This window comes from Polypterus senegalus, chromosome 7, assembly GCF_016835505.1.
Source record: "Polypterus senegalus isolate Bchr_013 chromosome 7, ASM1683550v1, whole genome shotgun sequence".
Classification (NCBI taxonomy): Eukaryota; Metazoa; Chordata; class Cladistia; order Polypteriformes; family Polypteridae; genus Polypterus; species Polypterus senegalus.
In genome coordinates this window covers 59,004,936-59,032,303 of record NC_053160.1, presented here as the reverse complement: position 1 = coordinate 59,032,303, position 27,368 = coordinate 59,004,936, and the positions used below count along the sequence as shown (strand labels likewise).

The 27,368-nt window shown below is 38.1% G+C and overlaps 1 protein-coding gene across 2 annotated transcripts in view; it reads left to right on the top strand.

The window, feature by feature from the left end:
- ipo11 (importin 11) overlaps window positions 1-27,368 on the top strand; it is a 357,709-nt gene that overhangs the window by 278,275 nt on the left and 52,066 nt on the right. For both annotated transcript variants that reach the window (XM_039758699.1, XM_039758698.1), the window contains exons 24-26: window positions 2,799-2,879; window positions 7,729-7,824; window positions 17,316-17,429. In XM_039758699.1, the coding sequence (XP_039614633.1) occupies window positions 2,799-2,879; window positions 7,729-7,824; window positions 17,316-17,429 (291 nt within the window). The remainder of the gene's footprint in view (window positions 1-2,798; window positions 2,880-7,728; window positions 7,825-17,315; window positions 17,430-27,368) is intronic.

Genomic DNA, 27,368 nt, shown 5'->3' with positions numbered 1-27,368 from the left:
TTCTCTATTTCAACAGATTATTGTAGAAATGGAACACACATGAAATGTATGTATTTCAAATCATGGCATTTCATTACCTATATAATTCCTTACAAACATATCATCAGATAATACTTCAACACAGACTTCAGCTGTGAGGATTTCAGCAGGGTGATGCTTTCATCTGACTAAATGGTGGGTTGGGGAGTGTAGCAGGCTACATTCTGCTAAACCACACGTTTTCAAAACAAAAGCGGGCTATTAGTGCAGTGATAAGGAGCTATGAGCTTCATGGCGTTTGTCAGGAAAATTTAAGGAGATCAGGGACAACACAAAAACTCGTAAGCTTCAGGGATTCTAGTGTTAAGGACACTTGTGCAAACACAGCTACTGAATGATATGAATTGGCATCCCCAGAAACTTATACTCTTAACAGTAGTATCCCTGAAGCCTACAAAAACTTTGCAATACCTGGCCACCTTAAATTCTTTGCACCTGTTCACATCTTCGTCTTTGTTTTGCAAATGTGTCAATCAGCACAAGCAGCAAGCAGCCTGCTATCCCATCCCCCACCAACGCAGCTGAAGTTCTCCCAGCTCAAGTCTCTTATCTGGGTGTGAGGTGCCTGGAGTTGTGTAGGGTAAATAATATACTGTTATTTGAAATACATATATTTCATGTGTGTTCCATTTCTACAATAATTTGGATAAATGTAGAATAACAGGAGATGTGAGGCAAGAAATGTTGAACACATATCTAAAACAGAAACTTTTTTCATGTTTTATTATCCCCATCACATTTACATGGTACAACTAGCTTGCCTCTCCCTCTCAGAGTTGATGGTGTTTATCTCCATTCTTTTCACAAGAGTAGCGATGACCACAGTTGGTGTTATGGTTGATACGTGGTCAGAACTATTTGTTATACCGGCAATCAAAGATAGGCTGTCCTGTGACCACTATCAGGCTATCATGCGGTTTTTGCGCTTTGACAGCAAATACACCCGTGCAGAACATGTGAAAAACTGAAGATTTACATGTGCATGTGCAATGCTACTGCTTATTTAGGAAAAGATCCCAGTCATCCCACGGGAAAAAGACTTTCCGAGACTGTGGTCATAAAGCCCTTTCTGGACAAAGGCAGAACTGTGACAACAGACAACTTCTTCACATCTCTTTTGCTGGTTAATAAATTGCTGCGATGCAATAAAACTCTGCTTGGCACCACAAAGTGGGACAGGAACTTCCACCTGTAGCTAAAGTCACTATAGTACACGTGCAATTCTCCATGCTTGCATTTGAATCTGGCAGTGCTATGCTGACGGTGAATGTTCCCAAAAATTAGTAGTCTTGTCTGCATTCCCAGTACCATGCACCATAACGCGGAGACTGGGCAAGATTGGAAAAAAAAAATTATGCTCAATTTACAAATCATGTTCAAATAATTGTTTTATGCATAGATGTTTGCGTGCGTGTATGAGAGAGGTAAAGACAGATTTGATATCATTCAAGTGGTTACTGGAATATAAAATTTACATTTTCGCAAAGGTACTCTATAATGAAACAAATATGCTTTTATTTAAGAATAAATCTGAATAAAAAAAAATATATGTAACAACAAGATACTATGAAGACATGATTCACCAACGATTGTGTGTCTGCTTATATCCCTTCAGCAATATCTTTTACAAGTAGCAAAACTTTACACCAGTTGTTACAGACTCAAAGCAAATGTATGTTTTTATTTTATAATAGTAATAATAACAGCTGCTCACTACTCATAACGGTAACGCGGAAAAGACCCAGGATTTAACCCACAACTTCCCATCAGCATTTTGTCATTATTATAACATGAAAAAAAATTCTGTCTTAGTTATGTGTTCAACATTTCTAGCCTTGCATTTCCTGCCATCCTACATTTATCCAGATTGTTATAGACATGGAACACACATGAAATGTTTGTATTCCAAATAACAATATGTTATTTACCCTACACAATTTCATGCACCTCACACCCAAATAAAGAGACTTTAGCTGGGAGAACTTCAGCTGCATCGGTGGGGAATGGTATAGCAAGCTGCTAGCTGGCTGTGCTGATTAACGTATTTGCAAAAATAAGACGCTGATGAAGAGGTGCAAAGTAATTTAAGGTGTCCCGGCATTACAACTTCTTTCGTAGGCTTCAGGGATTCTAGTCTTAACTATCTCCACATGATACCACAGGGTACACAGTCATAAGCTTTTTCCATATTCATAGAGCACATATCCTCTCAAATATTTGTTTTAGGGCAAGGAGTTGATCCACTGTCTGATGATCAAGATGAAATCCACATTGCACTAATTATTAATTCCCCTTACCAAACACAATTTTCATGTTTGAAATCAAGAAAATAAGTATGCCAGAGGGCAAATCTGAATGATTGACTTTCTAGTTGTGTCATCTGATCTGAAGCTGCAGGTTCTGGGGGATTGGGTAAGTAGAGGTGCTGGGCTGTCAATAATTTACCACTTAAGGTGAGCAAGCACAGATGGATGGAAAGGCCATTGTATAGACCTGAAAAACGCAAATGGGAGAATGACTAACATGGGTAATTCCTACCTCTGGGAAAATTTCTCCTACTACTCAGGCCAAGTCTGGGAGATATCTGAATGGACCATGTTTAGGACATCAGCAGTGGAGACAGCCAAAACCAATTGTGGCCAGAATGTTACTGCAATATGTCATGTATACAATAAGTGTTAGTTTTAAATGATTCAGATGAATGTATTGAATGTGTTTTCAATCTATGTATTTATGGCAGTGTTTTTGCTTAATTGCAGAACTATGCTGTTTCTTTATGCCAATCATTTTGTGATTTACTGAAGGACATCACTACAGAAGGTCAAGTCCAAGTTCTTAAGGTATCTTTTAATTTTCACCTGCTTTTGGTTCTTGTTTATTAGTGTTTAAGTAATCCTATGAGTATATCTATGAACTCAATTTATAAAAGAGAAATTTATCTTAATGAAATCATTGTTTAACAATTTACCTTCTTTAACTAGTAGTACACCATCATGTATAAGCAACCCACTTTATTTTTATATCTAATGAAGTGTACTTTTTAATATATCACCTAAAATAAAAGTTGCGTTTGTTATGATCGCGGAATTGTGGGATATTTTACAATGAAACGTGTAACTATTTTATTTATATTTTCAAGAAAAAAATTGTGTGTGTGTGTGTATATATATATATATATATATATATATATACACAGTGGGGCAAAAAAGTATTTAGTCAGCCACCAGTTGTGCAAGTTCTCCCACTTAAAAAGATGAGAGAGGCCTGTAATTTTCATCATAGGTATACCTCAACTATGAGAGACAAAATGAGAAAAAAAAAAAATCCAGAAAATCACATTGTCTGATTTTTGAAGAATTTATTTGCAAATTATGGTGGAAAAAAAGTTTTTTGTCAATAACAAAAGTTCATCTCAATACTTTGTTATATACCCTTTGTTGGCAATGACAGAGGTCAAATGTTTTCTGTAAGTCTGTCACAAGGTTTTCACACACTGTTGCTGGTATTTCGGCCCATTCCTCCATGCAGATCATCTAGTGCAGTGATGTTTTGGTGCTGTCACTGGGCAACATGGGATCATTGTCATGCTGAAAGACCCAGGCACGTTTCATCTTCAATGCTGATGGAAGGAGGTTTTCAATCAAAATCTGGCGATACATGGCCCCATTCATTCTTTCCTTTACACAGATCAGTCGTCCTGGTCCCTTTGCAGAAAAACAGCCCCAAAGCATGATGTTTCCACCCCCCATGCTTTACAGGACGTATGGTGTTCTTTGGATGCAACTCAAGATTCTTTCTCCTCCAAACACGACGAGTAGAGTTTTTACCAAAAAGTTCTATTTTGGTTTCATCTGACCATATGACATTCTCCCAATCCTCTTCTGGATCATCCAAATGCTCTCTAGCAAACTTCAGACAGGCCTGCACATGTACTGGCTTAAGCAGGGGGACACGTCTGGCACTGCAGAATTTGAGTCATTGGTGGCGTAGTGTGTTACTGATGGTAGCCTTTGTTACTTTGGTCCCAACTCTCTGCAGGTCATTCACTAGGTCCCCCCGTGTGGTTTTGGGATTTTTGCGCACATTGTGATCATTTTGACCCCACGGGGTGAGATCTTGCGTGGAGCCCCAGATCGAGGGAGATTATCAGTGGTCTTGTATGTCTTCCATTTTCTAATAATTGCTCCCACAGTTGATTTCTTCACAACAAGCTGCTTAAATATTGCAGATTCAGTCTTCCCAGCCTGGTGCAGGTCTACGATTTTGTTTCTGGTGTCCTTTGACAGCTCTTTGGTCTTGGCTATAGTGGAGTTTGGAGTGTGACTGTTTGAGGTTGTGGTGGTATAGGAGGCTGGTTGTGCTGATTGACACATTTGCAAAACAAAGATGTTGATGAAGAGGTGAAAAGGAATGAAAGGTGGCCCGGCATTACAACTTTGTCCGTAGGCTTCCAAGATTTTAGAGTTAACTGCCCGAATCCAGGTGTGCAAAGTTTATACAGACTTACTCAAGAAGACTTAAGCTCCAATTGTAATAATGGGTTATGGGTTATTAGACATAAATGGACACACACCATCACACTTACAGTGTATATGTCACTTCTGCTAGATTAATTAGCATAAACTTATATATAGTATGGAGATCCATTTTTTTTTCCACCCTTTTTATAATATGATATTCACATCTATAATATTACTCGATTTTTTACCAAGAATGTTTAACAATCCCCATGTTCATCTTTTTATGCAAATTAATTTTGCCCAAAGGAATTGCCTACAAGCGTTAAAATTTCTTTCATAGCTTTCCTTGGTATATTAATAAAACTTTTCTTCACGAGTTTAGACTGAATGACACTACCTAATTTTTGTCCTGTTACTGGATTAAAACTGTACATACACTAAGCAAAAGTCCATAAAAGCACACCTGCTTGGTTAACTGTGTAATGGAAATCTTGTTTAAAACACTGTCTTTGTGCTTTGCTGTGTGTTCTAGTCAACACTGATTGCTAACTATTTACCAGCAGTACAGTTGTACACGATTTATTAACACTAGAATTACCAGAACCTATGAAAAAACTCATAAATCCGTCCCACCTTAAATCGCTTCTTAAATCCCTTCACACCTATCCGCCAGCGTCCTTTGTCCTCTAAATGTGCTGATAAAGAGAAACTAGAAGCAGCCGGCTATTCCATCCCCCCACCAATTAAGAACGTGCACAAACTTCTCCCAGCTCATGCCTTGATTGAGTATCTGTGAGTGAAGTGGAGTTTTAGAGTTGAAATAATAGATCGTTATTTGGAACACACGCATTTCATGTCTGTTCCGTTTCTACAGTAATCTGTGTAAACAGATTGTTAAAACAGAAACGTTTTTTATATTCTAGTAGTAGATGACAAAATGTAGGCATAAACTATATAATGTAAGTCCAAGTATCAAAGAAACATTTTCACAAAAGGTACAAATATAACACAACAATTGCGCTTTTATTCAAAAATATAACTGCAGAAACAAAAAGCCGCCTTAACATGCGACATTGACACCCGTTTATTATGACTGCCTCCGTGGTGCAATAGAATCAGCTCCGACTGGGAATCAAAAGGTTGCGAGTTCGAACCCGCCACCACTCCGTTTTGAGAAGTAAACTGCTCTTAGTCTTACTATTTTAGAATAAAAGCATACATTTGATTTCAGTCTAACAGCCAGTGTACTTTATGATCGTCTACTACTAGAATATAAAAAACGTTTCTGTTTTAAAAATGTGTTTGCACAGATTACTGTAGAAACGGAACAGACATGAAATGCGTGTGTTCCAAACAACGATCTGTTATTTCCAGATGGAATAGCCGGCTGCTTCTAGATTCTCTTTATCAGCACATTTAGAGGAAAAAGGACGCTGGTGGAGAGGTGTGAAGGGAGTTAAGAAGCGATTTAAGGTGGGACGGATTTATGAGTTTTTTCGTAGGCTCTGGTAATTCTAGTGTTAAGTAATAGGTTATTGTTTTTTGAAGTATATTTTAGTTTCTTTTCAGGCTTAGAAATTTTATCTTCTACGATTTGTTATTTGGTTGAATCTATTTCTCTTTTCTTAAGCAATATTTTATGTACCTCTGCCTGACAAACAATTCCAAAATGTAACAGATTCACCTCAATGCTTATCATTTTTCCACCCCTTTTTAAAATAATTATATAATTTGAAGTCTCGGTTAGCAAAAGCTGAAAAAAATAAATTTTAGAATATTAAAAATGGCCCTCCATCAAGGAACAATTCATAGGTTACAACCTACAAATTTTGTGCAGCAATATAAGTAAATTAAGCCTTGCAGTTTGAAGCAAACAATTTGCACAGGTGTCCCAACTTATGTTGATTACTTAAAAACCCTCTGTCTGTCTTAATGCAGAGTTGGAACAGATTGTGTTACTACACCCTCTGATGTACTACTTGGACAATATTCCACTGTCGAAAGTTGCAAATTCCAGTGATAATGGCAATCTAAAGGCAATTGGAAACTTGAAGAAACACTGATAGGAAGAGATCTGCCAGCCTCGGTCAGAACCTAATCAGAAGACAAGTTTATGAGGGTCAATTGCTTGCGTGATAGGCATATTTTTAAAATAGGAGCCACAGATTTGGTCACTTCTTGCTAAATGTGGGCCCTGGTTGGTAGGCCATACCTACCTGAAGTTGCATCATGTGACATCATTGTGGCAACACTATTTATTCAAAATATTGCACTGGGCTGTTTGTCCAAGATTATGGATTCATACCAGACATTTGTCATTCTTTTCCATGTTATTTTTGAGAGACTAGTTTACACATTTCTTCTCCAGAGTTGACAGTGATTGAAGGCTAATGTGTTGGCTGTTTTTTTCCTGACCTCCTTCCCCAATAATTGTCTACAGTATTATTATTATCACACATAATTAAAAATAATTTCTAGTTTCTTGATTACAAACTTTGACTCATACATAGAGGGTGTCGGTCAGAGGAAGCTCACTAAGCAGGATTTTTGACAGTGTGCATCAGAATTGTGGAAGTGATTTGGATTTAAACATAAAAGACATGGAGTCTGCCCAGATACCCACAGATTCTTTCATTTGATCTGGATGTGTAGGGGAACTTGGCAGCAGTGAAGTAGCAAAGAAGGTTGAAAGAATGTTCAGTCTAAAGATTCCATTGGTGGAAACGGGGTCTTCAGAAAGTCCTTCAATGGGTGATTGAGACCTGTCCCTGCACTCCTCACCAGTTGTGATCAACGGAAACTCATTAAGGAGCTATTTACCACTCTTGGGGAGGAGCTCTCTTGAAAGGATGAACTGGGCACTTGTATTTTCATTAGATATGAATTGAAATCAAGATATGCATTCTGAAAAAACTGGGTCTGATATAGGGGAAGAATTACAGCAACTCTCTGCCTGAATGGTACAGGGATGATACATACAGTAAGTCAACCAGGTATTCCACATCAGTGCCTCCATGATGTTTGAGTCGCTGTTCACAGTCTCAAAAAAGAAATCAAACTGTCTTGATGGACTGAATGGCCTTCTCTCGTTTGTCAGATTCCTTATGATCTATGTTTTATCTCTCAGTTCAGTTTTTAATGCTGCCTCCATTTTGTGGTCAATATGCATGAACATTTCAATAAAATGACTCAAAGATAATACACAGCATTGTTTATGTTCATTTTCTAGGTTGTTGAAGTAGTTATCAAAGTTAATCCAATGCTTGGTCCCCATGTGTTCCAGCCATTTTTACCTTCTGTATTTCGAGGCATCATAGATGGAGAGGTATGTTTTTTTTTTCTTCAGTACTACTCTTATGCTTTTACTAATTTTTTCACATTCTTTTTATACAAATTAAGTATAGTCTTTGCTGCTCTTATAGTTTATTTGATCCTGTACATTGTTTATATATAATGTAAAATATATTTAATAGAAATATAAAAGCATTTTATTTATGTATAGACATATATTCACCCAATTTAAAAACACATGATGCAAAGTATAATGATTTTAATAAGGAATTAACACTAGTTTTACTGAAAATTTCAGCAATGATTATATCCTCTGGTAGGGCACTTTTGCGATTTATGCAATGTGCTCGCTGAGCACAAGTGATGCACTGCAAGATACTTTATCTAAGCTAATTGGTGATGTTATTTTTGTGTGATGAAACACTGAAAAGCCTAGGAGAAGCTGCCGCCCTGGTTTTATAGGGTTCTTATTGTCACGTATACAGAGTTCGGAGAACTTCTTAGTAAAATTTGGTAATCAATATGCAACATATTACCACTTTCCCAAGTCATGATTAGTGAGTATAACTACCTTAAATCAAAATGTTGGTCTTTCTTACCTGAAAGAACTATAGTATCCATATACAGTCAATCCTCACTCACATGTTTAACTTTTGTGCTTTACGTTGGTAAGCACACATATTTGTGAGCTTCTCAGATATGTGAAGTGGAGCAATGGAGTAACTTAATGCGATGCGTGCAAGTTTTTGGAGCAGCAATCATCCTTCTGGTGCTTCACCTGCCTTGTTCACTCTACCTCTTTAAATTAAACAGCTACTTGTGTATTTGTTACATATTGTCATTATTTTGCTTAAATAAATTAATATTTATTTTGTAATTATGCCCCCAAAGCAAGTTAGAATCTTAATAGCCTTTGTAAAGTTTTGGTACATGTAAAAGTTTGTTTGTTTTTATTCTTTTTTTTTTTTTGAAATTTTATTACAATCATTCCATACAGATCAATCGATTTTTACAAAAAGTAGGACTGAGAACAAGTCGACCCCCACCCCTGAGAAAGTACTGCAGGATTTTATTTCTGTTGCGGACCAGGCCTGTGTATGTTCATCTATTTGTGTCCAGGTTTTTATAGCTTCTATGTTTGCTGCCCAGTAATAAAACTCGAAGTTAGGTAGAGCCATGCCACCTTCTGCCTTTTGTATTTGTAGGGTCGCTCTTTGGATACGTGGATGTTTTGAGTTCCAAATAAATGAGGTTATTGTTGAATCTAATTGCTTAAAAAATGATTTATTGATTGTTTTATCTTGGTAGAGTAATATATGTATTGCTCTACTTTCCCCTATTGTATTATTAATATGCAGCCTTAGAATGCCTAATCTCACAGACTTACCACTGTATATAAGATATTATTTTATATAACTTATCCCCACCTTCCCTTCTATATCTATAACCTCAGGCAATTAGATGTAGTAAAAAGACAAGCAGGAGTTAAGTTACACATAAAATAATGTATTACTAATAATATTCATAAATAATAACAAAATGCAAAGTACATTTGAATATTGGCAACCATACAACCTGATAAAATGGTGATGTGTAATTCAGGTGGCACACAGACTTGTAGTTACTTAAAATGTCTCTAGTTAAGGCATCATTGGTGCTCAGCTTTCAGCCACATGCCTGTTCAATATGGCTGCTGAGCTGTGCTTTTCATTGTGTTGTCTTCATCATCACAGGTTAGCAAGAGAGATGCTTCTATCATCATATGTTGGTTAGAGAGAGAGATGCTTCTTCATCATATGTGGGTCAGAGAGAGAGAATGTGGTTGAGCAAGCAAATTTATAGGTTTTCTGTCCAACTCCCTACAGCGAATAGGATATCATGGTACTTGAAGGCCTCTGAGACAAGCCAATTCCAAACAGCCATACCTCAGACCAATGGGTTAAATAGAACATCTTATCTCCTGCCACCCCCAAGACCATATATTACACTAACCTGGCTTTGTGTGGGGGATGGGGGGAAAGACTTTAGCAAAGAAATGCTCATCAAACTGGTTTAAGACACATCCCCCAAATCCTGTCGTAAAATTACAAAGAAAAGTCGTAAACATGGGGATAAACAAGAATGCCTCTCACCAAGGTACCACTAAATTACATTGGTTTGCCTAAATTATAAATAAAGACATACAAAACATTTATCAAGTTATATGTAAAATCTCACATCACAAAACTTATATTGGAATGTTTTGAAATAAAAATGGAGCTTAGGAAGAATATTCATCTTAACAGTGTTAATTCTTCCAGCTAGAGTGAGATGAAGGGTTGACTATCTATGCAAGTCTTGCTTAATTTTTTCCATGCAGACTGCAAAATTTTGTTGATAAAGAGCTTTATGTTTACTTGTGATGTTTACCCCTAGGTATTTAAACTGTTCTGCAATGATAAAAGGTAGGGTGTCTAATCTAATATTATATGCTTGAGAATTCACTGGAAAGAGTACACTTTTATTCAGATTAATTCTGAGACCAGAGATCTTTTGAAATTCTGTGAGTGCTGTTAAGACTGCAGGCACAGGATTTTGTGGGTCTGATATATACAGTACCATATCATCTGCATATAGAGAAATTTTCTGTTCAAGTCGTGCTCTGATGTTCCCCTTTATCTGATCAGCATTTTGACAATGTATTGCCAGTGGTTCAATGGCGATTGCAAACAGCAACGGTGACAAGGGGGATCCTTGTCTGGTACCACTTTCTAGTTTAAAGTAGTCTGAACAAATGTTGATACAAATTGAAGCTTCTCGAATGGAATACAGTAGTTTGATCCATGCACAAATTTTCAGGCCAAACCCAAATTTCTCCAGTGTAGTAAAAAGGTATTTCCATTCAATCATGTCGAATGTTTTTTCTGCATCCAATGATAAAAATATTTCTGGGGTGTTTGACTTAGTTGGTGAGTATACTACATTAAACAGGCGTCGAAGATTTGAAGATACGTGTCGACTCTTGATAAATCCAGTTTGATCTTGTGATATTACCGAAGGAAGCACTTTCTTCATCCTTCCAACTATGATTTTTGAGAGTATCTTAACGTCATTATTCAAAAGTGAAATTGGTCTGTATGATGCACACGCCAGAGGTTTATCGAGTTCCTCCGCACTAAAAGTGTCTATTTGTGGTATCTGTAATGTAACCAGAAATGCATTATATTGTGTGTTGTCTTCTTAAACTCAGTAGAATAAAAGGATTTATAGTAGTCTCTAAATGTGTACTTTATATTTTTGTGGTTGATGATTTTGTCTCCATTCGTGTTGGTGATTACTGGGATTGCGTTGCAGACTTCTTGCTTGTGAATTTGTTGAGCTAAAAGCTTATTGGCTTTCTTTCCGTGTTCATAGTAATGATGTCTGGATTTATGAATTAGTTGTTCAGTTTCTTTAGTTGTCAAGAGGTTTAGTTCTGAATGCAGAGCCTGCCTTTTCCTATGTAGAGCCTCGCTTGGAAGCCTGGAATGTTCTTCATCAATTCTAGTAATTTCGCTTTTTAGCTCTGCTACTTTCTTGGTTTCTAATTTATTTCTGTGGGAAAGATATGAGATAATCTGTCCTCTTAAGAAGGCCTTAAGAGTTTCCCAGAATATTCCTGTAGAAATCTCTGAGGATGTATTTGTCTCTAGGAAGAAACTGATTTGTTTGGATATAAATTCTGTACAATTCTCATCTGCTAATAGAAGTGGGTTGAGGTGCCATCTGCGAGGTCAGTGTGTGGGGCATAGTGACTTTAGCTCCAAGATCAGAGGTGCATGGTCAGAAATAATAATAGCATCGTATTTGCAAGATTTAATCGTAGGCAAGAAATTATTATCTATAAAGAAATAATCAATTCTTGAGTAGCAATGATGTACTGGTGAGTAGAAAGAATATGTTCTTGAGTTTGGGTTTTAAAACCTCCAGGGGTCTGATAAGTTGTGATCAGTTATAAACTTTGTAATTATCTTTTAAGTATTAGATGTCATCCCCCGTGATAGAAGTCCTATCTAAGAGTGGATTTAAAACACAATTAAAGTCCCCAGCCATTATAATTTTATGAGTGTTCACATTGGGAATGGATGCAAATAAATTTTGTATAAATTCCTTATCATCGACATTAGGTGCATAAGCATTTATCAGAATCATTTTACAGTTAGATAAGTTACCCATGACCATCACATATCTCCCTTCAGGATCCAATACTACATCTGATGCTACAAATGAGACTGTTCTATGTATGAGAATTCCCACACCTCTAGTTTTCTTTGTAAAGCTAGAATGGAACATTTGGCCAGTCCAGTCTTTTGCAGCCGGAACTGATCCTTACTTAGTAAGTGGGTCTCCTGTAAAAATACTATTTTAGCGTTTAAACCTGTTAGGTGAGAGAGTACTTTCTTTCTCTTTAATTCGTGATTCAGGCCTTTAACATTCCAGCTCACAAAGTTAACTGTCCCATCATGGAGACATTGATTCTGAATTTTGATGTCATTTTATAGTCTTAACTGGAAGTGAGACAGCTTTAACCTTAATTTCCTATTTCCCCAAGAGTTATTGCCATGCAGCCTATTGTTACGTTGGTAGTTATAATTATAAAGATTAAAAGGATAGATTAGATATAGATATAGCCTGCTCTCTTTCTCTCCCCCCCTTAACCCCCCACCCTCCCATTTTGCCTCCCAACATGAGGCTGGACCCCACTTCACACAGTCCCAGTCCTCTGACATACCCAGAGACAAAGCATGTCCAAAGCAAAACAAGCCCCCACGCACCGGCGTTTTAGGATTAAAAAATACAGATATCTATTGCCAATATAGTCTAAATACTATATGCCTAAAATATAATCATTAACAAACTATGAACTTAAAATATACTCAGCAAAAAAAGAAGCGTCCCTTTTTCAGGACTGTGTATTTCAACAATAATGTTTTAAAAATCCAAATAACTTTACAGATCTTCATTGTAAAGGGTTTAAACAATGTTTTCCATGCATGTTCAATTAACCATAATCAATTAATTAACATGCACCTGTGGAATGGTCGTTAAGACCTTAACAGCTTACAGAAAGTAGGCATTTAATGTCACAGTTCTAAAAACGCAGGACACTAAAGAGACTTGTCTACCGACTGTGAAAAACACCCAAAGAAAGATGCCCAGGGTCCCTGCTCATCTGCATGAACGTGCATTAGGCATGCTGCAGGGAGGCATGAGGACTGCTGATGTGGCTAGGGCAATAAATTGCCATGTCCGCACTGTGAGACGCCTAAGACAGCGCTACAGGGAGACAGGAAGGACAGCTGATCATCCTCGCAGTGGAAGACCACGTGTAACAACACCTGCACAGGATCGGTACATCCGAATATCACACCTGCGTGACAGGTACAGGATGGCCACAACAACTGCCAGAGTCGCACCAGGAACACACAATCCCTCCATCAGTGCTCAGACTGTCCGCAATAGGCTGAGAGAGGCTGGACTGAGGGCTTGTAGGCCTGTTGTAAGGCAGTTCCTTACCAGACATCACCAGCAACAACACCGCCTATGGGCACAAACCCACCTTCGCTGGAACAGACAGGAGTGGCAAAAAGTGCTCTTCAGTGATGAGTCACGGTTTTGTCTCACCAGGGGTGATGGACGGATGCGTGTTTATCGCCGAAGGAATTGAGCACGTCTGGGACCTGTTGGATCGCAGGGTGAGGGCTAGGGCCATTCCCCCCTGAAATGTCCAGGAACTTGCAGGTGCCTTGGTGGAAGAGTGGGGTAACATCTCACAGCAAGAACTGACAAATCTGGTCCAGTCCATGAGGAGGAGATGCACTGCAGTACTTCAAGCAGCTGGTGGCCACACCAGATACTGACTGGTACTTTTGATTTTGAGCCTCCCTTCATTCAGGAACACATTGTGAAACATTTTTAGTTTATGTCTTATGGTGTTGACTCTTTTAGTGTTAATACAAATATTTACACATTAAGTTTACTGAAAGTAAAAACAGTTGAAAGTCAGAGGACATTTCTTTTTTTGCTGAGTATATATATAATCTTCAGCAATCTTAAAGTATTAAGATAATAAACCCGGGAATGGTGTTAGAAAGTGGTCCAGAATAAGCATAGTACGTCTTAATGCAATAATAACAATAACAATAAAACAAGGGTATGATGTTAAACAGTCTAAATAGTCTCCTTTAGGGTAGAGAAAAAATAAATAAATAAGATTAAAAAAAAAAAAGTAAGCACAAACGTCTATAACTGTAATTAAAACATAAACAGATAGCGTCTGAGTAATAAAGAGGATATATAATTATAAAAACCCGTATCTTAACAAATAGATCAGAGAGTAGGTCATTTATCCTTGCCATGTCATGACAGGCTACAAGTCACTATTTTGTTTCAGAATAGTGTCAGGATCAGCTTTCTTAATTCCTTTTCTGCTTCTTACTTGCTGGCGAAGACATTAAATTGACCGTGCAATTCCACTTTCAGTTTGGTAGGATACAAGAGGCTGTATTTGATATTGGCTTGCTGTAACCGCTGTTTAATGTTGTAGAAGGCTGCATGTTTAGTAGCTGTTGCTGGGGAGACCTCAGGGAAGATTCGAATGTGGTTATTTTCATATATAATCTCTTGCTTGTGTCTGAGGAGTGCCATCACCTCTAGCTTAAATAATAATCTCTCAAAGCAAATAATCAAAGATCTAGGTCTAATGGTATTTGATCCGCATATGTGATAAGCCGCTGCTATCTCAGAATCTGCTTTAAAGTCCTCTCCAATTATTTTAGAAAATAGTTCAGCTGCGAATTTTACGGGGTTTGGACTTTTCTCAATTCTCAGGTAGACCTTCAATTCTAATATTATTCCTTCTGCTTCCATCTTCCAAAGCAGCAAGTCTGTCTCCGGGTTTTTTGCATTCTCAGGCAGTTGTTGCTTTTTCTTCAGCACTGGCAGCTAGATTTTCGGCTGTTTCAATCCGAGTCGTGAATGTCTCCTTGACATCCTCCAGTTGATCAGCAAGTGTGCTCAGTTTAGACGGGGTTTCCTGAATGTGCTCTTCAATTTTACCCAGCATATCTTTAAAGACTGCCTCAAAGCGAATACATATGCGTTTCTCCAAGTCTTTATTATCCTGCTGCCGCTCCTGTCACAGCTTCTCATTTGCCTTTTCCCTTGCCTTCTCATTTGCCTTCTCGCTTTTCTTTATATCTTTCTTTATCTCTTGCTTGAGCTCAGCGATCATCACCTTCAGTTCAAACAGATCATTTCTGCTTTCGTGCACAGTAGGTGAGGCGGTGGGCTCTATTGCAGCTGGTGTTCCCAGCTCGTGTGGAGTAATTGAAAGCGCAGACTGCAAGGCCTTTTCCAGTTTCAGATGATCTTCTCCAATCGGCGAGCTATCGTGACCTGCGTCACTCGCACTTGTACTTTTTGCCATTTTACCCTTGAAAAAGTTGAGGATTGACACTAGTTTCAGTATAACTAAAACCAAGTGATAGATGCCTTACTTCTTTCAACTTTTTATTTTGTAAATTTAAGTACTATATTGGATATAAATGTTATTCTGTAACATCAAAGGATTCTTAACTTGAACTTTCTAAGAGGGTGCAGTATCACGAACATGTTAAGTAATGCAAGAGATAGAATGACTGGAGCATAACCTTAATAACAAGAAATAGGAAGGTTTATTTTTTTGATAACTTTTAAACTTCTTACTTCAGGAATCATTTAATTGTAGATTGCAAGACATCACACTTAATAGTGTGGGAGCAGTTTTCAGCTCAAGTAATGATGATGAAATAATCTTTGGAGGAGTTATGCTTGGAGCATAGAATATACAACACTGACAGACTCTTTGTGTCATTGAGCAACATATCTTTAATAATTTTTACCAACTCTAAACATCAATCTAGTGTACTTTGCATGTTTTACTCAACAGGAATAGTACATGATGAGACGGATGACCTTGGGCACAAACTACATATTACATGAAAAACTTTACCTGCTTTCGCTAAAATGTGATTTACCTGGCTTTAGCAGGCTTGAAGTTATTAACCAGAATATAAACCGTTATTAGGGTAAAAGGGAAAGTACAATAACAACAGAGTTCCAGTGCTTTGTGTATGTCTTCCAGAGGCTAGCTATGCAAACTTTAGCATATTATATTTATGTATTGATTGTCATACCCAGTAATATTAATTGTTTAATTGACTTAAGTTGGAAATCTCAAAGTTATGTGTTATTTTGTGTGTTTTTACCAGTTAGGCAATTCTGTCCATTTTGTTTAATTAAGGACACCCAACCAATATTTAAGAAAATTAGAAAACTCTTTCAGAAGTGCATGCTATTTAGGTCAATGTTGTTTTTCAGTGTTATGTTACAGCCAGGGTGTGCTTCCTCGTTTATGTTTATTTTCCTTTTTTATTTATTCTAAAGTGTTATTTTTCATGTGTTTATTTTAGGTATATAAAATTTGTGAATATCGGTCTGTGTATGATGTGTTGTGTTTTGTTCTTTGTTTTGTGGGTGGAACCTCAGGTGGTGGCCACCGTGATGTCATTGCTGAAGGACCGCCCTCAGCCTTCTGTGGTTCCATGTATGATTGTTTTTTGAGAAGTGCATTATTGGTGAGCATTTTTTTTTGTGGCTCTTGAAATTTTTGCTTGTGTCTGGAGTTCACAATTTTTGGATTTCAGATAAGGACTTGTTGGGCAGCACAGTGGCGCATTGGGTAGCACTGCTGCCTCGCAATTAGGAGACCCGGGTTCACTTCCCGGGAGTTTGCATGTTCTCCCTGTGTCTGCGTGGGTTTCCTCCAGGTACTCCAGTTTCCTCCCACAGTCCAAAGACATGCAAGTTAGCTGCATTGGCGATTGTAAATTGTCCCTTTTGAGTGCTTGGGGTGTGTGTGTGTGTGTGTGTGTGTGTGTGTGCCCTGTGGTGGGTTGGCACCCTGCCCAGGGTTTGTTTCCTGCCTTGCGCCCTGTGTTGGCTGGTATTGGCTCCAGCAGACCCCCGTAACCCTGTAGTTGGATAAAGCGGGTTGGATGGATGGATGGATGAACTTGTTTGTAGTGAGTTGCCATTTTAGGCAAACATTTTGCTATTTTTCTTGTTTTGCAATGTTTTCCTTTTTTGATTAAATTTAAATAAATCTTTTTTTATATAGACTATATTTGGAGTTGTATCTCAGCCCAAAAGTTTTATGTTTTTTCTTTCTCTTGCAACGAATATTGGCATATTTTGGGACATGTAAAGTATTTTGAACTTTAAAAGCTTGTTCCTTATTTTTGGGGCCTGGATAGGCCAAAGCCGGACAGTACAGTTTTAGGGTCAGATTGCCTGGGGTGCTTGGATGCCTCACCCTTTTTTGCTAGTTTGCTTGCACTTGATCATAAAAGTAAATTCTTCAACAAATGTGTACAAAATAATATTTGCAAGGTCCTGCTTGTAGCTGTATTGCTAGTTAGTAACTTTTTTGAATATGTTAACATGTCATTTATTTTTATGTTTTAGAGGTACCCTGTAGTAATGTCAACATATCTTGGAGTAATAGGAAGAATTTTGCTGCAAAATCCAAGTTATTTTTCCTCACTTCTGTCTGAAATGGCAGTTGAGTGTCATCAAGAGGTAAATGTGTATATTTGTTTTTAGTTTTTATTAATGTATACTGTATTGAGAGGTTTTCTTATCTCACCATCCTTGAGGTATTCAATCTATGACCATGGAGAAGCAGACGTAGATAGAATTTGAGATCTTTTTATACATGCATGTGTGTGTATGTATCAGTATAGTTTTATGCAAGTATATGCATGCTTATTTATGTCCATTTATGTATGTGTGTGCATGTGTTTGGTTAATATCTATGCTTATTGGTTTCTTGTTTGTTTATTTTGTTATGAATGGTGTCCTGAAATAAACTCAGTCAACTAGATCTCACTCTTTCTCTGGTCCCCCTCTCTCTGGGGTTAAAAATGGAGTGTTGGAAGGTTTGGTGGGTAGGTCGATTTGGAAAGCTTTATCCTTTATATCTGTGGGTGGGTACTGTCTTGAGTTTTGTTTCTCTTTATGCATTACAATGTATTTTTATTAGTTGTATTAAATAAATAAAAAAATTATCATAAAAATAACAACTATATATATTTTTAAACAATTGTTCTTTCCAGCTTAGCATGTAGTTTTTAAAAAAAAATTCAATATGTGTTATAAAACGGAGGGTGCTCTCTCCTTAAGGATATTTTATTGTCAGGCTAATCATGGGTAGTGTTGAAGTCTTCTAAAAATTATGTACTTTGCCCTCAACAATAATAATTTTACAAGTAAATTCACTATTTTAGGTTAGATGGATTGGCGATTCTAAATTGTCCCTAGTGTGTGCAGGATATAGCGGGTTGGATAATGGATGGATGGATGTTGGTAAACCCAATGAATTAGAAGTAAAAAAACACACAAAGTTTTTAATAAAACAGTCAGTGACTCCCTGAAACTTCAAAATGGATTTTCTTTTCTGTTTTATTTGTTGTTTTTTTTTCTTTCATGAACCCATTAAAAACTATTGATATGATGCACATAATTGTTTGTTGATTGTTGTCTCTGATTTTTGTTATTTCATTCCCATAAAATAGTATAAAGAAAGGAAATTATGGCTATGGAATTTTCTTCCAAAAGTTTTTCCCTTCCTTTTCAATATTCACAAATGGGGAGACCTTTGAGACGTGAACGTTGCAGAAACTGTATTTACCTACATATGCTTTCTAATTGCTCATGTGCATGTTAGTCCACCACTGCACAAGTGCATTTGGAGAAATGAAAGAAATACCTTCCGGTATATTTGTTCCTTTTTCTAAAATACAACCACGGGAGTATTCAACTTTTGGACTTGATAGATTTTCTGTGAAATTGTCTAATTGAAGCACAGTGATTACTGAATCCACAGCTTCAGTGCCCCAGTCACAATCCATGACTGAATTTGTAAATGCCAGAAAGTAAATTGAAATTCAGTTTTTCCCCTGATGAATGTTTAATTATTTCTGAGTCTATACTGTCTTTTTTTTCTGGAACATCAAAATCTTTTAAATCTTTTAAAAATATTGCTAGTTTCTGATAGCAAGATAGATATATATATATATCCATCCATCCATCCATTTCCTAACCCGCTGAATCCGAATACAGGGTCACGGGGGTCTGCTGGAGCCAATCCCAGCCAACACAGGGCACAAGGCAGGAACCAATCCCGGGCAGGGTGCCAACCCACCGCAGGACACACACAAACACACCCACACACCAAGCACACACTAGGGCCAATTTAGAATCGCCAATCCACCTAACCTGCATGTCTTTGGATTGTGGGAGGAAACCGGAGCACCCGGAGGAAACCCACGCAGACACGGAGAGAACATGCAAACTCCACGCAGGGAGGACCCGAGAAGCGAACCCGGGTCTCCTAACTGCGAGGCAGCAGCGCTACCACTGCGCCACCGTGCAGCCTATATATATATATATATATATATATATAGATATATATATATAGATATATATATATATATAGATATATATATATATATAATCTTCCATGTGCAACCAACAAAAGTAGTTACTGTATGCCACCATACTGTTCAAGGGGAGGTACACTTGTTTAAAATACAAACCTCCAACATTAATATTATTAGGTGTCAAAATCACTCAATAAGCAGTTTCCTCCCACTCCTTTTCTCTAGCATGCATAGCAAAGTACAAAAACTCTTGGAGGTATGTTGCTGAAAGTTATCTTTTCAGCAAAGTAAACCATGTGCAGCAAAGTCAACTTAAAGCTTATAGGCATTTTCAAGTTATGCCGTTGGGTAGGGAGTCTAGGCTAGATAGATGAGAAAGCAGTGTAGAAAGCCTTAGAGTGACAGTGCAGGTACACAGTTGGTGTAGTGATTGTGGTGTTTTTTGCTATAGGAGAGGATTAGTGGTAAAAACTAATATTATAATGTACAGGGTGGGCCATTTATATGGATACACCTTAATAAAATGGGAATGGTTGGTGATAATAACTTCCTGTTTGTGGTAAAAACTAATATTATAATGTACAGTATATTTGAGTTCAGACAAATACATAAATATTTGTAAAATGCTTCCTCTTAAATGTAACCATTTTTCCAGTTGTTTTTTTTCATAGTCCAGTAATTCCAGTAAACATCCCAGGTGGACTGAATATAGGGTAGGAATTAATCTCTTATGAAACACACGTCATTTTCAAGGCACATGTATATCTGCACTCACAGATTCAGGGCCAATTCAAAGTTGCTAAATAACCTAACACACATCTCTAGAATGCAGGAGGAGAATCAGAATATCCTGAGAAAACTCCACACATACATGAAAAGAACATTAAAATTCTGTGCAGAGAATGGCAAGATCTGGACTCTGCTGTGAAAACATGCTGTGTACTTAGCCAGAACCGAAATAATTAATTGCATGAAAAAATGAGTAGTTTAAAAAATGCATAACACAGTAAGTTATATACACCAGTTGTTCCTAACAGATTTTTTTAATTTACTGAAAGCTAATACCTAACTGAAGAGAAAAAAGTCGTTGTTTTGACATAAACCTGAAAAACAAGGATATTTTTTGATCTTTAACTTCAAAAAAAATCCAGGCTATTTACTACTACCTACAGGGTTTTTTTTTCCCCATCACATTCATTCATACTCTTTTTAGTTTCTTTGAAATCCATTCTAGGTCGATTTGTCATAGTGTGGTTTCCCCTTGGAGAATTTGGCGCTGATCATAATGGGGGCAGTGACCCATAGTTTAAGTAAACTATGTACTTGAGCAGTGGTTCCCAAACTTGATCCTGGGGACCCACTGTGGCTGCAGGTTTTTGTTCTAAACAAATTCCCTTTTTCATTGGACTCCTAGCCTAATTACATGAGTCATTATTTCCCAGTTTCAGTGTTTTGGAGTCAATGTAGAAATTGCAAACTAAGTTTGATAGATTTTTATTAAAATGTAATAAGCAGTTATATGGGAATATGAAGGCTTTTTTTAAGCTGTTAACAGTATTTTCAACCAAATTTTCATTTTTCTTTTCCATGTGTTTTGGTTATTTAATTGATTATTTACTAATTAGCAAGTCTGACACTGAAATCGTTGCTGCTTTCATCATCCTGTGTATCTGCTGTACTGTTTGTTAATTGTCACTATTAGGGTTAAATAAAGGGAGCAACTATACAGGAAAAGGGGAAAATAATAGGAAAACAAAAGAGAGTTAAGCATGTATAACTTTATAAAAAACAAATACAGTGGTACCTTGGTATACGTCCTTAATCCGTTCCAGATCCTTGGACTTATACCAAACAGGACTTATACCAAACGAATTTTTCCCATAAGAAATAATGGGAAAATGATTAATTCGTTCCCATGAAAAAAAAATCCTATTGTTATTGGCATATTATACATTGATGGGGTTGTATAAAATAATTTAAACACTGCTTAATACTAAAATACATAAATACAAAAGCAATTAGATGAAATAAATGAAAAAGACTTGTCCGATAACAATGAGTTTAATTTTACTGCACAACAAAGGAGAGCATTACAGCTCTTCCAAAGCAGCCACTTCAGGTGATTGTGTAGCACTGCCGTTGTTCTTCTTCTGGCAGTCTTCAACCCAAATCCCTAAAGCAGATTCCATCCAGACTACTGCCTTATTACATCCACTTACAACTCGTTTTGCACCCTGATTAAAAGGACACTGTGGCCGTAGATCTTATATTCTTTTCCTACTTTTTAAATAAAAAGAATCGTAGCCTTCAACAAATCCAAAACGTTTACCTTTTCGGCAATCGTTAACATCTTCCGTTTGCACTTGGGCACGGCCCCTGAAGCAGTAGCAGATCATTTTGGAGCCATAATGAAGGGCTTGACTATGCACAAAGATAAACACAAAAGAGCACAACTCTTTACGCAGCGAAACACGTTGATGCTGAATGAGCGAGACAAGACTTTCTGGTTAACACTGCATTTAGCAGGCAGGAACTTAACTGCGTGCTCTGATTGGTTAGCTTCTCAGTCATCCACCAATAGCGTCCCTTGTATGAAATCAACTGGGCAAACCAACTGGGGAAGCATGTACAGGAAGTGAAAAGACACATTGTCCGCAGAATCCACGAAGCAGCGAAAAATCCGCATTATATATTTAGTTATGCTTTCATATAAAATCCACGATAGAGTGAAGCTGCGAAAGTCGAAGCGCGATATAGCAAGGGATTACTGTACAGGTTAAAACTTGGCCCTTTTTTTTTTGAAGGTGCGCACCCGGTATACCACACGTGTTGTTCTAGCACACGAGTCGTATATCAAGCAAAATATTTCGCCTCTAAACAGGACGTATGCCAAGTTGGACTTATTCCAAAGCAGACGTATACCGAGGTACCACTGTATTTCTAAATGTCTTTTAAATACAAAAATCATACTGTTTGGTTTTTTTGAATGCAGAATAAGAGAAGAATAAAAAAAGACCAGCTAATTAAATGAGATCACTTGTTCGATTATTATCACCGATTTTGAGCTCAAGCCTGAGCTTGATTGCAGTGTCCACAGGTTGGATCTTGTCTTGGAAACATGTTCAGTAGCAGATGGTCACTCTTAGTCTTCCTAAATTCAACAATCATCTCCTTTGTTTTGTCTACATTCAGAGACAGGTTATTGGCTTTACACCAGTCCGTTAACCGCTGCCCCTCCTCTCTGTATGCTGACTCATTGTTGTTGCTGATGAGACCCACCACAGTCATCGGCAAATTTTATGATGTGATTAGAGCTGTGCATTACTGCACAGTCATGAGCCAGCAGTGTGAACAATAATGGACTGAGCACACAGACTTGAGGGGCTCCAGTGGTCAGTGTGGTGGTTCTGGAGATGTTTTTTCCAATCCTGACTGACTGAGGTCTCTCAGTCAGGAAGTCCAGAATCCAGTTACAGAGGAAGGTGTTCAGTCCCAGCAGGCTCAGCTTTTCCGTCAGCTGCTGAGGAATAATCATGTTAAATGCTGAGCTGAAGTCGATAAACAGCATTTGAACATATGTGCCCTTATTGTCCAGATGCCCGAGAGCCAGATGGAGAGTGGTGGCTATTGCATTATCTGTTGAACGGTTCTGGCGATAAGCAAACTGCAGGGGGTGCAGTGAGGGGGGCAGCAGGGTTGTGATGTCCCTCATGACAAGCTTCTCAAAGCACTTCATGATAATAGGAGTGAGTGCAATGGGGTGGTAGTCATTGAGGTTGGACACTTGTGACTTTTTTGGCACGGGAACTATGGTGGTGGTTTTGAAGCAGGTTGGGACAATGGCGGTGCTCAGGGAGATGTTGAAGATGTCAGTAAAAATGTCTGTCAGTTGGTCTGCACATTCCCTTAGTACTCTGCTAGGAATATTGTCTGGTCCTGCAGCCTTCCATGGTTTGACTCATCGTAGAGTATGTCTCACATTGGCCACAGTCAGATTTAATGCTTGTTCGCTAGGAGGAGAGGTGGTCTTCCTCATCACCACGTTGTTCTGTGCTTCAAACCGTGCATAGAATTTATTCAGCTCATCTGGAAGGGAGGCATCACTGTTACAGGTGGGTGGAGTTGTCCTGTAATTAGTTATAACCTGGTTGCCTTTCCACATGCTTCATGCGACTTTGTCATATAGAAAATGTCCCTGGATTCTCTGGGTGTGTGTGTGCTTTGCCGCACTGATGGTGTGGGATAGTTTGGCCCTCTCTGTTCTCAGGGCGATTTCGTCACCTTCCTTGAAGGCAGAGTCCCGGGTTCTCAGTAGCACACACACTTCCTTTGTAATCCACGGTTTCTGGTTGGGGCGGGCAGTGATGTACTTGGAGACAGTAACGTCATCAATGCACTTATATATGTAGCTGGTCACTGCTGACATGTACTCCTTCAAGTTGATAAAGTCGCTGTTGGTTGCACCCTCTCTAAACATGTCCCAGTCAGTGTACTCAAAACAGTCCTGAAGAGCAGAGATGGCTTCTGCTGGCCAGGTTCTTACCTGCTTCAGAATCGGTTTGGTGCGTCTGATGAGCGATCTGTATGTTGGCATTGTATGTTGGATCTGAGTTTCCGAAGTGGAGGCAGGGCTCCACCCAGTACGCGGCAGGAATGTTTATACAAGTAAGATCCAGCGTGTTCGTCCCTCTCGTTGCAAAATTTAGAGAGCACTGACTTGAGATTCGCATGATTGAAATCTTCAGCAACAATAACCAGTCCATCCTGGTGTATGACTGTGATGGTGCTGTATAGTTCGTAGAGCGATTCCTTAGCATTAGCGCTGGGAGGTATGTAAACTCCGATTATGTGGATGGTGGTGAATTCCCGAGGCAAATAAAAAGGGCTATATTTAACAATCAGAAACTCCACTAGCGGTGAGCAGTAGCTAGAAACAAGCACAGAGTTATTGCACCATTCCGTGTTAATATAAACTAGGTAATCCATTCCCAGACGGGTTTATCCATTCTCGGGAATTCAGGAATCCCGGCCTACCGGGGATGACATAGTGCATGGGCATCTCTCATGCGAACGGTTTTAGAACGACCGACACTTATTTTTAATACAACTACTCCAATATGTTGACACCAATAAAAGACTAACATTATCTACAAACAGTTCATGCTGTCATATAAGTACATGTATCTAGTTAGTTGCGGTAATAAGAGCATAGAAAGCACAACTTGTCCAGCATGTGGTCGTCCAGGTGAGAGCGCACCTTTAAGCAGTGTATGCCAGTCGCTGAGAAAGCACGCTCTGCCTCCACTAAAGTAGGCGGCACAGTCATCAGATACTGATACACTTGTTCTAAACAACGCCCGTGCTTGCCATTGCTTTGAAACACCGCCATTTCAGCTTTTACTGATGCATCCAGTTTCTTGTCATCATTCTGTGATGGCAAGTTTCTTGGCACAGATAATGCAGATGCAACAGACTGATGCATTGCAATTTCAAGTTGCTGTTCAAAGCCGTTGTCTGACAGAATTCAATGAAGTCTGCCCCGTCCCAGCATTCGTGAGCTGCAGAGTGCAGATTCCTCCCAGTCCACTGTGCTCAGTCTTAGTCGGAGCCGGGAGACTGACTGCTGCTGGTCTGTTGTTGACTGAATTAAAGATATGAAAACAATATTAGAAATATTTTGAGGCAGACATGCAAAACGGTGGGTACTTCATGTGACAGAAGTGTCTTTCGATTTTTGCTTTAGCAGTTTTTCATTCTTTTTGCAGTAACTTTCTTATTGTCAAATATTGCTGCATACACTGTAAGCTTAAGATATCTCCTCAAATATTTAATAATTATCTTGGAATGTAACCTTTGTTTCTTTAATCAGCAACACACTACACTGTGGGCCAAAAAACCTTGCCACTTAATTATTTTCAACTATAACTCTGTTATTTCTTGATTGATTTTTATACTTTTACATGCTGTATATGCAAGCTTGGCCGTTCCTGGTTTCCCGGTAATGCAGGAATGAAAAATGTCCAGGAATCCCGGGCTCCCGATTAATGGATTCCCTAATATAAACACACAGTCCACCACCGCGAGTCTTACTGCACAGAGTAGCATTTCTGTTGACTTGAAATGTGGTTAGCCCATCTAGCTGTATGGCAGCATCCAGAACTCTGTCACTGAGCCACGTCTCTGTGAAAAAAAAAGACGCAACAGTCTCTTAAGTTCACGCTGGGTAACTCGCTGGAGTCGAATGCAGTCCAATTTATTGTCCAGGGCGCAGACATTACAAAGTAACATGGACGGGAGGTAAGAGGTAATCATGCAGTATATGTTGCACTGAATTCATTCTGTATTAATTTCATTATAAATGCACAAGCTTGATCGTTTAGATAAAAAAATTTTTTATAAAAATCCACAGTGATGTGAGATTTTTAGTGCTAACTAAGAATAATGGATCTTAACTTTTTCTATAATTTATTGGATTGGACAGGTTTTTATATCTGCTTATAGCAATGTTTGTTTGTTTGGCTGTAGTAAAACTCTTCTGTAGAAATTCTAGTAAAAAAAATTCTGCTACTAAAAAAAATCCTTAGTGGCTGTACCCAATTAATTTTGCAAGCTTGCAAAATTGTCTTTGACAAAATGTCTTAAGTGAAAAATTGTTACTGATTAATGTTTAATGATGAATGAACCTTAAAGTATGTCTTTATAATGCTATAATTCTGACCTGTCTGTTTTGGAATGAACCAATGAGCACGATAAAACAATACAGTATGAGATGTTCCTATCTTCAGAATCACCACTATCTAAGACCAAGGAAAGACAAAATTTAGGCCTTGAAAGGAAAATACCTGTTTACAAGTTCATCAAGAATATGCAACAGGTGTCCTCTTCAAGCTGTAAGGATACTAGCTAAGCAAAACAAAGCATTCATTCATGCGTGCCAGCTGTTTTATTACAGCATACTATTAATAAATCAATTAAGCAAATGGGTAAGTCTGTCAAATACAACTCCTGCACATTGTGTTTGTATCTTAACAGAAAATATCCAAAGTTAGGTGATGTATGGTGTTAGTCAGACTGATCATATATCCCTAGCTTATTGATTAATCAATAGATGACACAGACATGACACAACTGTATATTTTTTGTCTTTAATTTTAAAGAAGTAGAATTAAGAGCGAAACAGCAGGCATGTAAGCTAGGCGAAGGCCTCCTCTGCCAAATCTTTTTGCTCTAAGTACTGGTTTAAACCATTTAAAATGTCATTTTCTTTTGATTGGGAGCCTTTCCACTAATCCCACTTCACTGAATTGTAAGGTGTGGGCTCTGCCAAACACAGAGTAAATTATTACATTTTGTTGTGAATTCTCTCTGCTTCCTTTCAAGCCCCATTGACCTAACTTTAGCATCTGACTCATTCAGACTGTCTGCACATGTCTGATTTTACAGATGTTTGATAGCTGATTTTAACAGATTTTAATATATGCCTAAACTGTGCTGGAGGACAGCTTGGAGAGTTATAAAAAACTTGCACATGGGCTGCTAAAAGATGATCCCATGTTTAAAGATTTGCAAATCATAGCTTTGTTTAGAATATTTAAAATGCTAATGAATATTGTGTAGATGATATACGAGATATAAAGGTTCACTTGATTGGCTTGACAGTTCCTATAGCTGTCAGCATCAGATGAACACTTCCATAAGAAGTGGATCATACAGGTATATGATTCATGAAAATCCATTTCAATGCATGTTATATTAATCTATACTAATAAAAGGCAAAGCCCTCACTCACTCACTCACTCACTGACTCACTCACTGACTCATCACTAATTCTCCAACTTCCCGTGTGGGTGGAAGGCTGAAATTTGGCAGGTTCATTCCTTACAGCTTCCTTACAAAAGTTGGGCAGGTTTTATATCGAAATTCTACGCGTAATGGTCATAACTGGAAGCAGTTTTCTCCATTTACTGTAATGGAGATGAGCTTGAACGCCGGGGGGCGGAGTTTCGTGTGACATCATCACGCCTCCCACGTAATCACGCAGTACATAGAAAACCAGGAAGACCTCAAAAAAGCGCTC